The sequence below is a fragment of the Chiloscyllium punctatum genome, chromosome 11 (genome assembly GCF_047496795.1).
Source record: "Chiloscyllium punctatum isolate Juve2018m chromosome 11, sChiPun1.3, whole genome shotgun sequence".
Taxonomy (NCBI): Eukaryota; Metazoa; Chordata; class Chondrichthyes; order Orectolobiformes; family Hemiscylliidae; genus Chiloscyllium; species Chiloscyllium punctatum.
Window position 1 is genome coordinate 98,555,503 of NC_092749.1, and position 16,412 is coordinate 98,571,914.

The 16,412-nt window shown below is 50.1% G+C and overlaps 1 protein-coding gene across 16 annotated transcripts in view; it reads right to left on the reverse strand.

Moving 5' to 3' along the window:
- LOC140483251 (nesprin-1-like) overlaps nucleotides 1-16,412 on the reverse strand; it is a 585,321-nt gene that overhangs the window by 300,306 nt on the left and 268,603 nt on the right. For 15 of the 16 annotated variants that reach the window (XM_072581374.1, XM_072581386.1, XM_072581377.1 and 12 more), the window contains 7 exons: nucleotides 15,432-15,614; nucleotides 12,810-12,953; nucleotides 12,247-12,402; nucleotides 8,177-8,341; nucleotides 5,701-5,873; nucleotides 3,038-3,191; nucleotides 13-156 (listed from right to left, as the gene is read on the reverse strand). In XM_072581374.1, coding sequence (XP_072437475.1) covers nucleotides 13-156; nucleotides 3,038-3,191; nucleotides 5,701-5,873; nucleotides 8,177-8,341; nucleotides 12,247-12,402; nucleotides 12,810-12,953; nucleotides 15,432-15,614 — 1,119 coding nt within the window. The remainder of the gene's footprint in view (nucleotides 1-12; nucleotides 157-3,037; nucleotides 3,192-5,700; nucleotides 5,874-8,176; nucleotides 8,342-12,246; nucleotides 12,403-12,809; nucleotides 12,954-15,431; nucleotides 15,615-16,412) is intronic. The other variant, XM_072581380.1, reaches the window with a different exon arrangement.

Sequence of the window (16,412 nt, forward strand, 5' to 3'; positions counted from 1 at the left end):
TCTATCACTTACCTTGGCCTTTTCACTCAGGTTACTGAACCTCTCCTGGAGTTCCTGCAGTTCCAAGCGGCTGACGTAGTGCTGGGCCATGCTCTCGCCTTTCACCTGGATCGTCTCCAATAGGCGGCGGTGACTCTGGGTATCCTCGTACAGTAACTGCAACAAGAGAGGACACATGTGGCTGCCAGTGCACAAGGAACAGCCACTAGTTAAGGAACTCATGCACCTATCAGAACGGAGCTTACTACTGCCTTCCCACCACAGTTTGGGGGCAGCGGGAAGCTGGACCTGGGGGAGCGGGGGGTGGAGGGGAAGGGATGGAGGGGGTCAATTGGAGGGAGTGAGGTGCAGGGGGATGAGGTGAGGCTGGGGCGACGAGGTGAGATGAAGAAGGTACCTTGGGCTGGTCAGGGAGTGGGTGCAAGGGATAAGGTGGGGCTGGGGGATGGGGGCAGTGAGGGGGATATGGGGGCTGGGGGCTGGGGGTGGGGGTGAGGTGGGAATAAGGTTGGGCTGGGTGAGGGGGTAAGGCGATGGGAATAAGGTGGGGCTGGGGGAGGGGGGGTGAGGTGGTGAGGATAAAGTGGGGCTGGGGGAGGGGGTGAAGTGGTGGGGATGAGGTGGAGCTTGGGGGGGTGAGGTTGTGTGGATAAGGTGGGGCTGGGGGAGGGGGGGGTGAGGTGGTGGGAATAAGGTGGGGCTGGGGGAGGGGGGGTGAGGTGGTGGGAATAAGGTGGGGCTGGGGGAGGGGGTTAGGTGGTGTGGATAAGGTGGGCCTGGGAGACGGAGGGTGAGGTGGTGGGAATAAGGTGGGGCTGGGGGAGGGGGTGAGGTGGTGGGGATGAGGTGGGGCTGGGGGAGGGGAGTGAGGTGGTGAGGATAAAGTGGGGCTGGGGGAGGGGGGTGAGGTTGTGTGGATCAGGTGGGGCTGGGGGAGGGGGGTGAGGTGGTGGGGATAAAGTAGGGCTGGGGGAGGGTGTGAGGTGGTGGGGATAAGGTAGGGCTGGGGGAGGGGGTGAGGTGGTGGGGATGAAGTGGGACAGGGGAGGGGGTGAGGTGGTGGAGCTGGAGGAGGGGGTGAGGTGGTGGGGATGAGGTGGGGCTGGGGGAGGGGGGGGAGGTGGTGGGGATGAGGTGGGGCTGGGGGAGGGGGGTGAGGTGGTGGGGATAAGGAGGAGCTGGGGGAGGGGGGTGAGGTGGTGGGGATGAGGTGGGGCTGGGGGAGGGGGTGAGGTGGTGGGGATGAAGTGGGACAGGGGAGGGGGTGAGGTGGTGGAGCTGGAGGAGGGGGTGAGGTGGTGGGGATAAGGAGGAGCTGGGGGAGGGGGTGAGGTGGTGGGGATGAGGAGGAGCTGGGGGAGGGGGTGAGGTGGTGGGGATGAGGTGGGGCTGGGGGAGGGGGGGGAGGTGGTGGGGTTGAGGTGGGGCTGGGGGAGGGGGGTGAGGTGGTGGGGATAAGGAGGAGCTAGGGGAGGGGGTGAGGTGGTGGGGATGAGGTGGGGCTGGGGGAGGGGGGGGAGGTGGTGGGGATGAGGTGGGGCTGGGGGAGGGGGGTGAGTTGGTGGGGATAAAGTGGGGCTGGGGGAGGGGGTCAGAGGGGTGGCGCTGTAAGGTCTGCATTGGCTCCTTTTCAATGACAATCCAGACAGCGCTGTTGCCTCCTGATCTTTCCCTCCACACCAGCAATTTCTTCTCTTCCAACTAGTTATTCAATTCCTTTTTGAAGTCTCTGCTGAATAAGTCATCACTGTCCTACCAGGCAGCCCGTTGCAGAACCTAGTCCACCCACTCAAAGGGCTGGGCATTAGAGTTCCACTGGATCGGTCCCAACTTATGGGCAAATTACAGCAGTAGTGTTCTGTCGCCCCCTGCAGGATGTCTGACCAGGAACTTTCCCTGCCATTACCACCTCCCACTGGGGGCATTGGAAGGATCCACAGGTTGACAGCCAGCCCACTTGGCCATGTTCCAAATGCTCCTTCCTTCATCCACCAAGTGTGGGCCTTGAGCCTGAAACTTTCAGCCCAGTCATCGGAATGCCACCCTGGTGCCATAAGATCTCCTGTACCTTAACTACTCATTGCAAAATACTGTCTTCCTCACATCACAATTGGTTTGTTTACCCACCACCCGAAATCAGAGCCCTCTCATCGGTTACCCCTTAGCCTTTGGGAAAAAATTAATCTCGATTTAATTTTCGTCATGATTTTAAACACCTTGAGCTCAGTTTTCTCTGTTTTGATGGGAACAGCCTCTCCAGTCCATCTTTTTCACCATGTTGCCTCAGCCCTTACAACCATTCTGCGTCTACTCCAAAGTCTTCATTGTATGCCCGAGAATGTATTCCAGGTGATGTCAAAACCACCATTTTTTTTAAATCTAGGGTTATACATATTTTGCATAATTTGGAATTCTACACCTCTCGTTAGAATGTTTCGTTTCCCTGTCCTGCCAACTTCACAGGTTGGTTTGTCAAACAATGGCTGCATTTCAAAGGTAATCCACTGGTGTACAGCACTTTGCAAAGACAAGCTAATCTAAACTCAGCTGAATATAGAAGCCAAGCCCTTTCTTTTTTGTTATGAATAAGCCTGAAGGTAAATGGACAGATAGATCGGGTGGTCATGAGGTGTATGAGATTAGACAATCTCATTAGACAAAGCACACAATAGAAGACCTGGAGACTCATGCTGGAACTAGATAAACACTGCTAAGCCACCACCGGAGTATAACCTAATATTTATCCTTGCAACATTTAGAAAATATTTGGAAAAGTATTCAAAATTCTGTAAACAACAGAAGCTGGAGTGTGGAATTAGGCTGGATGGCTATTGGCCAGCCAGCACTTATATGATGGGGCTGAATGGCCTCCTTCTATACTGTAAATTTCTATTGGGGTGGGGGTGGGGAATGCCAAGGATTGTTCAAGTTTCCCTGCATCAGCAAGTTAACTAAAAGTATTGGCCAGCTTCCCGCTGTCCCAGAGGCCTGGGTCATTCGAACCTGATCCATCTTGGCTTTATCCATCTCTACGCACCTTCGCTTTGCCCAGAGCTGTTGCTTTGTCCCTAAGTTCAGTACATTGTCGTTCCGAGGCTTTTAGGTCCCCCTCCATCCGATCCATCCAGCTCATAAACTGCCGGACATCATCCTGGTAACTGGTCCACTGAGATAGCGCGCCCTCTAGTTGGCTGAAAGCAGAATTTTGCAAAAAAAAAGTTACGGGAGTGTGATCTATCTGAAAGGCTGATTCATAACATCTGTCCCCCCACCCTTCAAGTGAAACAATTGCAGCGTTTTCTGTCCTAATAAATTTCACTTACAACACGAATGGCACTGAAATGGATGGTATGACTGCACCTTATTTCAATCAGATGATTATTAACACATGGCAACTGATGGAGGCTGGGGGACACAGTGGTTTTCGAATGAGGAATAATTGGTTTCTGGCTTTGAAACTGTGCTCAAGCACCGAGTTAGGACATGTCATAATCAATTATTTCAGTCAGCCTTTGCCTATGAAATCTAGGGAGCAGCGAGCTGAAAATACAGGCAGCAAGGAATGGCCACATGCACTGAGTCTGGTCAACGTGAGGTCAATCAAGCCCTCCGTTAACTGGAACACATGAACTTTTCTACGACCATATCCTGCCTGCTGTCCTTTAATCAGTGCGTGGCTTTAATCAAGTCCGATTCCTGACACTTCAACACACAATCCAGGCTCACACCCTCATGCGGTGCTTCAGAATGTAAGAGGTGGGGAACAGGAGTCGGTCATAGGGTCCTCAAACTATCCTGCCTTCAACACAATCACTGCTGACCTTCTACATTAACTTCACTTGCCTTTATATCCCCGTATCTCTCAATCCCCTGAATGAGGGGGATCTATCCATCCCAGCCTTAAGTCATGGAGAGTCCGGAATTCTTTGGAGTAGACGATTCCGAAGAGCGACATCTCTTTACGAGTGAAGCAATAAACCCTCACTTCAATCCTGAATGACCAGTCCTTTATCCTGAGATAGTGACCACCCCGCCCCCATCCCATTCTAGATTTCCCAGCCTGGGAAAACAGCATCGCGGTGTCGACTTTGTCAAGCCTCTTAGAATAGAATAGAATCTCTACAGTGTGGAAACAGGCCATTTGGCCCAACAGGTCCATACTGACCCTCTGAAGAGTAACCCATCCAGATCCATTCCCCTATCCTATTACTCTACATTTATACCTGACTAATGCATCTAGCGTACACATTCCTGAACACTATGGGGCAATTTATCAGGGCCAATCCACCTGATCTGCACATCATTGAACTGTGGGAGGAAACCAGAGCACCCGGAGGAAACCCACACAGACACAGGGAAAAATATGCAAGCTCCACCTTTTCAGGTGAGATATTAAATATCGGGCCCAACTGTCCCCTCAGCCCACATCGCTATTCAGAGAGGAGTAGGAGAGTGCCAACAATCTGGTTAACACTCCTGTCTTAACCAGCAACACCAAACGGCAATTAGCCAGTCGTTCATTAGGGAACTCAACCAGGTGGATGTTGAAAAGATGCTTCCTCTTGTGGGCGAATCCAGAACCAGGGGTCATAGTTTAAAAGTAAAGAAGCACCCTTTAAATGAGGAAATACCTTTTATATCAGAGGGTTGAGAGTCTTTTAATTCCTTTCCTCAAAAGGCAGTGGATGGAGAATTTTGAAATATTTTTAAGGCAGTGATAGATAGATTCTTGATTGGAAAGGGGATGAAAGATTAGTGGGGATGTGCAGAAATGTAGAGTTGAGGTTACAATGTGATCAGCCAAAACTTTGCAGAATGATAGAGCAAGATTGAAGGGCCGAGTGGCCTAATGTTATCCCTTGTTCATATAGTTACTGATGTGATAGTAATCGGACATAAGACAAATTTCAGGCTCAAATGTGGACCTCCTGATTCAGAGGTATTGCCATGGATGGACTGAGCTGAATTGTCTAGGCCAATGCGCAGTCAGGAGAGGAGGCAGGTAGGCCTGTAAATGAGACTGATGGGGGAGAGACCAAGTAGGCCCCCTACCAAGGCCCTGAGAGTGGGCAATGAGAGTTCATCCCACCACAGTCTAGATTAAACTGGGTGGGGCACATGCGATAAACAGCCTGCACAGTAGGATTTCCCACGTCAAGGCTGAAGGACTAACAACAGCCCCAGCCTCACTCCCCGAACCCTCCCCAACCCTCTGAAACCACTGTTCCCCACTGCCCCTCTCATTGATGACCCATTGCAGCACAACCTCATCACGTGGGTGCAGTACCCGCAATGGCCACCACTCCCACTGGCACTGGAGTGCCAGCTGCCTATCAATGGGGAGAAAGTGAGGACTGCAGATGCTGGAGATCAGGGTCAAAAAGTGTGGCGCTGGAAAAGCACAGCAGGTCAGGCAGCATCCAGGGAGCAGAAGAATCGACGTTTCGAGCGTAAGACCTTCTTCAGGAATGAAGATGAAGAGCTTATGCTCGAAACGTCGACTCTCCTACTCCTCAGATGCTGCCTGACCAGCTGCATTTTTCCAGCACCACTCTTTTTGACATGTGCCAATCAATGACCAATTGGCAGGTCCTCCCCAGCACAGTCATTTAAGAGGCTCCCCCTCCCCCGGCCCTGTAGTTCAGCCCAGCAGCAGGGGGCGACGTTATAGATGCCTGACTCCACTCTGCAGGGACTGACCTTTTGCACTGGATGGAGAAGGACAGCAGCGAGTCCCAGGAATCCTTGAGACCCGCCATCTGCTGGCGAATGGCAACGGTGCCCTCAGGAGAGGTGCTCCTGAGTACCGACTCCCCGCGGGTCAGCACCATCTTCAGCTGGATCTCCTTCTCTTGTCGGAGGGCGAGCAGAGCCTGTGGAAAAGAGCTGTGGTTAATGGAAGCCTTGGCGAGCTGTCCGCTTCACCTGTGCGCACTGTGCGTGGGCATCCACCAGACCCATCGTCCCTGAGAATAGGTGTCACCTTCCTCTCCAAAGACCCGTGTCCAGTGAAGACCCGGCCCCAAAACTACCAGACAGCGACTTCAAACATTTAGATTTACAAGGATGTTGCCAGGGTTGGGGGGTTTGAGCTACAGGGGGAGGCTGAACAGGCTGGGGCTGTTTTCCCTGGAGAGTCAATAGCTGAAGGGTGACCTTATAGAGGTTTATAAAGTCATGAGGGGCATGGATAGGGTAAATAGAGAAGGTCTTTTCCCTGGAGTCCAGGGAAGTCCTGAACTAGCGGGCATAGATTGAGGGGGAGAGGGGAAAAATTTAAAAGGGACCTAAGCGGCAACTTTTTCACTCAGAGGGTGGTGCGTGTATGGAATGAGCTGCCAGAGGAAGTGGTGGAGGCTGGTACAATTACAGCATTAAAAGGCATCTGGATAGGTATATGAATAGATTAGATTCCCTAGAGCGTGGGGACAGGTCCTTCGGCCCAACAAGTCCACACCGACCCTCCAAAGAGTAATCCACCCAGACCCATTTCCCTCTGACTAATGTACCTAACACTATGGGCAATTTAGCCTGGCCAATTCACCTGACCTGCACATCTTTGGACTGGGGGAGGAAACCAGAGCACCCAGAGGAAACCCACACAGACACGGGGAGAACGTGGAATTGGCTGAAATTGAACCTGGGCTCCTGGCACTGAGCCACCATGCCACTCCAGTTTACAGGGATATGGGCCAAGTGCTGGCAAATGGCACTGGATTAGGTTAGGATATCTGGTCGGCAGGGATGAGCTAGACCGAAGGGTCTGTTTGTGTGCTGTACATCTCTATGACTCTAAGAATAAAGGACAGGGCGGAAAGTATTCCCAGTCGGGATGTCGTGTGGGTTCCAAGCAAAGGCGGGAGGCGATGGTATTTCCCGGGTGGTGGAGTCAATGGCCACAGTGTGGATAACCTGCACTATCGGTGGGTCTGTGCTGCTGGTGAAACATCTAACGGTCAAGGATTTGATGTCTACTTCGATATATTCCTCATGGTTTGCCAAGCAATGAGTAATCCTGCCCACCACTCTGGCACACTGCCCGTGCCTGTTGAAGAGTCTAATTGCATTCAATTCATTCCAGTGGTTTGGAAGAACGCAAGCTGAATAGCACCAGGGTGAGGTATTTAGGCAGCTCGACAGCACTGAGAAACTGAGGCATGTTCCTCACATTGACACACTTCTTCAGAAGAACTCTCTCCTTTCAAAAAAATTCCTAGGCTCGTTTTTATCTTCAAAAAGTTACTTTTGCTGCACAGAACTGTCTCGTTTTTATTTCACTCACTGCTCAATCATCATCTATTCCTCCTCTTGTATGTCTCATGTGGCACTCAAATGTGTCACCAAAGATTAGACATATTTTCTTTTATTAGCTGAATTCCCCTCAATACCGTAGAGTAAAGTTAATACCTTCCCTGCTATATAGCAATTAAGACTGCTTCCCACATCAAACCCAATATTTCTCTAAATCCCTGGAATGAACCCAACATTAGAAACAATGTGTTTTATCAAAGAAGTGTGAAAGCAGGCCGTTCAGCCCATCGGGTTCACGCCAACCTTCCAAAGAGCATCCCACCTAGACCCAACTCTATCCTTGTAACCCTGCATTTCCCACGACCAATCTATCTAAGCTGCACATCTTTGGACTGTGAGAGGAAACCAGAACACCCAGAGGAAAGCCACGCAGACAGGGGGAGAATGTGCAAACTCCCCACAGGAATCGAATCCAGCTCCCTGGCGCAGTGAGGCAGCAGCGCTAACCACTGAGCCACCACGCAGCTTCATATTGTTAAAAGATCTTATGTTTGGTGAAATTCACTGAACTACAAGCTCCAGTGAAACTATACAAGAACGCTGAAAGGAGGAGGTCATGCACACTCATCACTAGCTGTGTCAAAAATAAAGGGTTTGAACACAAAACGCAGGCTGATCCTTTTCAGAGCAATCCTGAGGGAGTGCTGCACTGTTGAAGATGCCATCTTTTCAATCACCCTCCCAGGCCAATGGAGGAAGTCCCCTGGTGTTATTTTGGGAAGGAGCTGAGAGGTTCTCCACCACGGCCTGATCAAAACAACGACTAATGTCCCCGAGCAGCCCATCTCCCCTGGGTCACGGTTCCAGGCAGGGGTTAGATACAGACAACCAGCTCAGCAGAATGAACATACCCTAGCGAACTCACCTCGACCTTTGCCATCCGACTGTCCAGCAAGTTTTTATCAGCAGTGGGAGCACAGTAAGACTCCAGCATGTGCCTGGCATCAGCCAGCCAATCCTGTAGTTCCTTCAGACCCTGGGAGAACTGCTGATGTTCCGACACAGTTCGCTGAACTCTTAGTGTCTTCTCCTGAAAGCCAGAAGAGGGGAGAACATTACAACAAGTCCTTCCCAATTCTAATCATGCCTTTCATTTCTCCCCAGACCCCCCAAGTAATAGTGAGCAAATCCAGGTTAGCTCCAACAATGTTACAGTTACTTTTAAGATGTGGAGGTGCCAGTGTTGGACCGGGGTGGACAAAGTTAAAAATCACACAACACCAGTAAAATATTTTCAAGCAGCATTCTTACGCTCATAGCAACTCACTGTGTAAAATAAAATGTCAACTCTAACTCGTTCTTCTGCAAATAGTCTTAAATCTGGCTATTGATCATTTCACCAATAGTTTCTCTGTACTTACTCGATTAAAAACAAACCCCTCAAAATTTGGAAGCACTAACGTTTAACGTCCCCTTGGCCCTCTCAGAACCAAGGAATCACAAACCCTTCTCCAGCCTCTCGGTGGGGCAAAAGCTTGTCTGAATCCCGAGTCTCACGGACTGGAAGAACGCTCCAGTGCTGCAGCCCGACGCCGATATGTAACATTGCAGAGCTAAAGAGCTGTGTCTGCCCTCCCCAGAGCCCCATCGCTCCCTCCATATCACCACCAAGTCCTAGTGACTCCAGAAATGGAGAGGCTGGATATTTTCTTTTTTCCCTGGAGTGTAGGAAGTTAAGGAGTGACCTTGTAGAGGTCTATAAAATCATGAGAGGTTTAGATAGGGTGAGTAGCAGGGTTCCTTTCCTTAGGTCGGGGGAGTTCAAGATGAGAGGTTCTAGAGAGGAAAAGGTTTTAAAAAACACACGAGAGGTAACATTTTTACACAGAGGATGGCTCGTGTGTAGAATGAACTTCCAGAGGAAGTGGTGGATATGGGTACGGTTACAACATTTAAAAGACATTTGGATAAGTCCATGAATGGGTAAGGTTTAGAGGGATATGGGCCAGGAGTTGGCGGGTGGGACTAGTTTAGTTTGGGATTATGGTCAGCCTGGACTGGTCAGACCGAAGGTATGACTCAATGACTGCTTCCCTTCTCCTTCACCACCCAGTCCCCACAGCTACAGAAAGGGTAACAACAAAGCAGGGTGTGAGACAGCCAACAGTGAAGCAGCACAGTAACCAGTCACTAACCACTGGAAGTTATCTCCACAGAGAGCAGGGTACAAATGCTTACAACAGGCAGTCCGTTCACAGGGTCGGGCTGACTATCGAGAAGCAGTTAGAAAAACAAGGGCAGAGCATCCTGAAAATTGTGGGAGTCTCCCAGCAAGCACGACTCTGCCCTGGGGACACCTGTTCGTATGGTGTACCTTTAAATCAGATCACTCCATGGGCGTTCAGTAAGCTGCAGGTCCTGCTCAATCTCTAAACATGGCCTGATGTTGCAGTTCAATGCCACCCACTGAGCAACAAAGCAAATCAGCTCCTGGGGTCAACAGGTGGCTCTGAACACTCTCAAACATCACACTGATCCTTGCAAGGATCATCTCGTCCATTCACGCATTTCCTTCTGTCACAAACCTCCTGCTGGAATGTGCCTTTGCAAAGCAATTCTGGAGGAAGACACAATGGTTTTTGCCGAGGGGTATCTCGAGCAGCTGGGTGACGCAGGACTCTGTACTCTACGGTCTGGTCCCTGGGACGCAGAGATCAATTGCGCCTGGAGAGCCGTCAACTCAGTGAACTCTGGTCTGCCCAAAACTTGTTGGCGTTCCAGTGGTAAGAGTTGACCTCAACCAAGTGTTGCAGACTGGCACACCCCAGGGTCCAGGGCTACATGCTGAGGGATGCATTAAGCTTGGGCCAGCTGCCGCAGTGGGGAAAGACCACTGCCTGAGGTCTTTCTGCCAAACTATAATGAGGATCTGATCAGTTATCAGATCCTCTCTCAAAATCTATGGAAATAGTGTCCTCCAGGAGTAGGAAATGCCTTTGGCTTTTGCAATGGCGGGCTATTTCAAATTCCCCAATTGGTTTTTTTTCTTTCTACAGAAAGACTGTACAGAATTGCTTCAGTATCTGTGTCTGAATTAAAGATTTTTTTTGAGGAATGAAGTATATTTTTGCAATAAAAAATACGAACAAATAAAAAATCTCAAGGATTCACACATCTGGGACAGGCACACAAGAACTGAGCTTCACGTGTGTTGCTAACTCGAAACACCCCATGAATGGTATGGGGAAGCCGAGAAACTGAGACACTATTTACCATTCCCAGCACTGCATCCGTGTTATTTGAGTCATAGAGGTGTACAGCACGGAAACAGACCCTTCAGTCCAACTCGTCCATGCCGACCAGATATCCCAACCTCGTCTAATCCCATTTGCCAGCACTTGGCCCATGTCCCTCTAAACCCTTCCTATTCATATACCCATCCAGATGCCTTTTAAATGCTGTAATTGTACCAGCCTCCACCACATCCTCTGGCAGCTCATTCCATACACACACCACCCTCTGCATGAAAATGTTGCCCCTTACATCTCTTTTATATCTTTCCCCTCTCACCCTAAACCTACACCCTCTAGTTCTGGACTCCCCCACCTCGGGGAAAAGACAAGCTATTTACCATATCCATGCCCCTCATGACTTTATAAGCCTCTATAATGTCACTCTTCAGCCTCTGATGCTCCCCACCCTATTCAGTCTCTCCCTATAACTCAAATCCTCCAACCCTGGCAACATCTTTTCTGAACCCTTTCAAGTTTCACGTCATCTTTCCAATAGGAAGGAGACCAGAACTGCACACAATATTCCAACAGTGGCCTAACCAGTGTCCTGTACAGCCGCAACATGACCTCCCAACTCCTATATTCAATGCTTTGACCAATAAGGGGTGGCATGGTGGCTCAGTGGTTAGCACTGCTGCCTCACGGCGCCAGGTACCTGGGCTCGATTGCACTGTTGGGCCACAGTCTGTGTGGAGTTTGCACATTCTTCCCGTGTCTGCGTGGGTGTCTGCGTGGGTTTCCTCCCACTATCCAAAGGTTAGGTGGATTGGCCATGCTAAATTGCCCAGAGTGTTAGGTGCATCGGTCAGGGGTAAATGTAGGATAGGGGGAATGGGTCTGGACGGGATACTCATTGGAGGGTCAGTATGGACTTGTTGGGCCAAATAGTCTGTTTCCATTCTGTAGGGAAGCTAATCTAAAGGAAAGCATACCAAATGCTTTATCCACGACCCTGTCTACCTGCGACTCTATGTTCAAGGAACTATGAACCTGCACTCCAAGGTCTTCACAGGGGACTTTCTAAGGAAGCAGGAGGTTGGGGTGGTGGGACAGGAATGCTGATGAATGAATGAACAAATCAATCAATGAACCAATTAATCCAAACTCCTCAGTACAGCCAGGTTTTTTGGATTCAACGTGAATCCAACCTGGCCTGAACGTGGCGACATTTTGTGAACTGTCTATAGCAGGTTTTATTCTTGAATACCTTTTAATTGTTCTGCTCTTCTAACCTCAATGCTAAGTCTATCAGAATTACTAACAACGCTCTCTTAAATCTACTTTCAGGATTAAAGATTACACGTACAAATAGATTCAAGTACAGCTTCTTCCCTGCTGTAATTGGACTTCTGAATGGACCTTTCAAATTTTAAATTTAATGCTGACCTCTCTCCCTCCTCTGCAGGCATAACACTGTATTCCTCGCTCTGTTCTATTGCCCTGATGCTCTTTGCCATGGTGTGATCTGCCTGAACTGCATGCAAAACTAAACCTTTCACTGTGTGTAGGCACAATAATAAATCGAATCGAATCAGACCCTGGCGAATTTGAGGTTGAGTTTGAGAAGGCAGCAGGCTGGTCACTCGCTCCCTGTGACCAGTAAGATCTGAGAATTTACTGGAAAAAGTTTGGTTTTAGACAGTGAACAGTTCCGACTGATTTTGGTGTTGTCAAGTGGAACACATTCCCTCCTGGGCCTTACCTTGGCTAAGTTACTTAAGGCTAAATACCAAGCGGACAGCTGAGAGACTCTGTGCATAAAGCTCTTGTTGGAAGCTTGATCTTCCCATAGGTGCTGAGCTTTCTCTTTCAGCTTGTTTAGCTGGGGTTCGCGGTAGGTTATATCCTCTAGGACAGACTGGAAGGCACAAGCAGGTTTGCAAAAAACACAGCACAGGTTAGCGCACATATCGTACTTAGCGGGGGGGGGCAGGGAGCGTGTTAATAAACACCAAACCACCCCCCCCCCCCCCACCCCGTTCAGGAGGTGGAAGCAAAGCACATCGAGAACGGGTCAAAAGGCACGGAACAGACACAATCACGACTGACATGAAGGCAAGCGCATCACTGGGGTGAGCAGAATGGAGGCCCTGGTTTAGGCCGAGGGGTGTACATGCATCACGGTGATAAAGCGAACTACCCCGCTGAAGAGAGCGAGCCCACAGGGTATGAACTGGCTGGAGAGTTGCGGTGAAATGTGCTGTGCACGGTGTGGGAGCGACGGGGATACAGTCTGAGCCAGGAGTTCGCCGGATGCTGGACTACCTGAAGCCTGAACTGCTCGTTCTTCTTGGCCACGAGGTCGGGCAGCTGGCTGCTGCTCCCTTGTACGGCCGCTTCCGTGGCAACCAACCACTCCTGCACAGGCCCGACCCCAGCTTCGAAATCCTTCATCTGAGACTGCAGGTTCTGAGGGGAGAAGGGAGGGGAGTAAGAAAAGTCAGAAAGAGAAAAGGAAATGGCTCCCAGTTGACGTCAGCCTTTAAAATCCTGAAATGTAAAACATTATGGCAACCTTTCTCGACCACCAGGATTTCACACCCTCCTCTCCCTCCAAGGACCCTCCTGGGAGTGAGCTAGCAACCAATCAAGGAGGCGGGGGGAGGGTATAAAGGTTACAGGCCGGGTGGTAGAGAATATCATACTCATTGCTGAGGCTCATGTCTTATTTAACCTACTTTTTTTCCTATTACTTAACCTATTTTTTTCCTCTTTAATCAACCTGTTCAGAGATCTTATTACACACCTCTGGAGCAGACAGGAATTGAAATGGGCCTCCCTATCCCGGGGTAAGGACATTGCCACCGCGCCACAAGAAAGGCCCTTAAAGGCCATGGCAGCCATAGCTGTTTGGAGGAGGGGAAGAGAGAGGGGCCTAGGCAGGGACCAAGGTCTGCACCCGAACGACACACAACAAAACTATGGATACCATTTCCACTTTACCTTTAGCTGTTCACTGAGCAATAGGATATACAGTAGAACTCCTGTATCTGCGGATTTGGTTTCCGCGGTTTACCATAGCCCAAAATTATTGAATGGAAAATTCCACAAATACACAATTCATTTTTTTTTCATTGCTCCATTGAGGGTTAAGCTAAAACTTCAGAATCCCATTTATTTGAGAGAGAGAGAGAGCACAAGTATAACAATGTTCAATGTATTTTTATTATTATTTAATGTTGGCAATGTCTTATTGCGTGTAATTTATCAATTAAACTGTATCACAGGTATGTACGTAAACGAAAAATGGCCGACATATAGGGTTTGCGGTTTTGGCTATCCGTGGTAAGTCTTGGAATGTATCACCCACGGACCCACAGATACAGGAGGGCTACGGTACCCGCTGTGCAAGACGCACAGTGAGATCCCGTATGTAACAGCTCATTACCGAGTGTTCAATGCACCGATGAATTCTCCGCGTGGCTTCCCAAAACTTACGGGGGACCGCGGGGGTGGTCACCGGCTCCCTGAGATTATCTCGGGCCAAGAAATATGTGGTTTGGTGGTGCAGCGTCCACCAGGATGGTGACTGTCACCATAGCGCCCACTCGATCTGTGGCACAACCCACCCCGAGCCTCCGTTTGGCAAGGTTTCCCACGGTCTGGTTGCTCCATCCAGTGGGGGGGTGTCGATTGAGGAGGGAGTGATTCCTCCTCTCTGGGGATCCTTTCTCACCGACAGAAGGTCACATTCCATTAGCTTCCCAATCACTGCAGCTCCCCCCCCCACCCCCTCCACATTCCTCCCTTCGCCAGGGCCTGTGTGAGACCACTCCACGTTTTGCATTCTAATCTCCGGCGATGATCGTGTGCCGGGGACGCAATCCCAGCAGTGACCAGCACTCTGGGTGGCACTGCTGGGGCTGGAGCGCTCGCAGCCGTCAGATTGGCCAGCCGCTCTCAGGAGAGTGGACATTCTCCCACATGGGGGCACCATGGGTAACCACGGTCAGTTAACTACTCAGCTGCCATTAACTCCGGTCGTAGCGCCGCACACAGGCCAAGCCTGGGGCGACCTGACTTTTCAGATAGCAGGCAGGGCCAACTGTCTGCCACCTATAAAACTAAGCCCCTTTCGATTGAAGGAGGCATTACTTTCGACATAGCGACAGTTCTGAAACAAAGGCCAGATTGAGTCCACAGTGACAGGATTGGCTCAGCTGACCTGCATAAACACAATGTAGTTGGAAAGAAGGCTGACAGAGAGGCAGCAAAATGGAGTTGAGGAATATCAGAGCACTCATAATCTCACTACACGGCAGGGCAGACTGCACAGAAGGGATGAATGGCCTTAATCCACTCCGTCAGTGGTTCCAGTGCCACGGAACTGGTGAACTGCTGAGGAGGCCATTCTCAGCCCATTGTACTTGCACCAGCCCCATTACCTTACTCCGACCGCCTCCCCACATCCCTGCACCCCATTACGATTCAAGGAAACCACACACCCACGGCCCACTTGAAGGCCTCAGCTCAAGTTGTCTCCAGTACGGTTGTCGTGACTGAGAGGATTCTGAGGTCAGTGAACTGGAAAACACAGCCCTGACACGCCTGGCCTAACACCTACCCAGCCCCCAAACCATGCCCATCATCATGCTCAAATACACAGCCTACACACCTCGTGCCACCCCCACCACCCCCCCCCGCCGCCAATAGCCTGATGCTGTGTCCATGGTCATGCTCAAATAGAATCCCCCCACCCCCATTGCCTAATATTGTGTTCCATGACCACACTGATAGAAACAAGGAATGGGAATTGAAATGATACAGTATAGACAGTGGCCTTTCATCCCTTTCTATCCATGCTGGCTATCTGAGAGGAGCTATCCAATGAGGCATTTTCCTTGGTCGAAAGTTTATTTTTATTTCGTGGGGTCTTGATGGACCGACCTGTAAGGCGGCTTCCTTTTGGTGCAGGCTTGTGAGCAGGTTCTTCCAGTCCTCCTTGGCAGTGGACACTTTGGTCTGGATGGCTTCGGCCTTCTCCTTGCTGAGAATCCTGCTCAGCAGCTCGCCTTTGGAGATGAGAGTGTTGAGTTTGCTCTGACAGGCCTCGCTCTCTGACAGGAAATCCTGAAAGCAACACCAAAATGGCCGTCAGCGGGAGAGGAAGTGGCACCACCTCAGGATCTCCTGAAAAGCGCAGCTGCCGCAGGAAATCAAGCGACCAATTTGCGCACAGCAAGATCCCACAAACAGCAATGACCGCACAGTTAAACAGGAGAAGAACTTACGTTTATATAGCGCCTCATCACACCCTCCACAAGTTCAAACAAACCAAGGAGTCTCTGTCACTACTGAAAAGTTGTCAGGTACAATGGGAAGCCATCACAGACACCAGTTATGTGGAGGTAAACAAGCAGCAAACAATTTGTGCGAAATGACTTGTCTCTGAATTTTACTGTCAGCAGAGTTTGATGCATAATTTGGATAACCAATTAAATTCTTTCATCTTATTGCTTAAGGGATAAATATTGACCAATGCACTAGGAAAGCTTCCTCAGTAGTGTCATGTGATGCTATAATGCTTCTTAAGATTATCATCCTTCTTTGGTGATAAAAGCACCTTTGGGCAGCTTGAGGTTGCAAGAGGCACTATATAAATGCACATATTCATTTCAAAGCCGCCTCTACAGGCATACAGGACCTCAGTTCAGCATCTCACCTGATAAAGCGGCGTCCCCAGCTCTACAGCACTGCCACAGCCCTGCACTGGAGTGTTTGAACCTACAGGGGGCGCTCAGAGATCTGGAGTGGAATCGGATTTGAACCCCTCTTCCTGCTGATTCAGGAGCAGGAGTCCTACCAACACAATATCAGTACAACTACAGAGCCCTGGATGTTACATTCTCAAAGAGCTCAGCCCTTGCA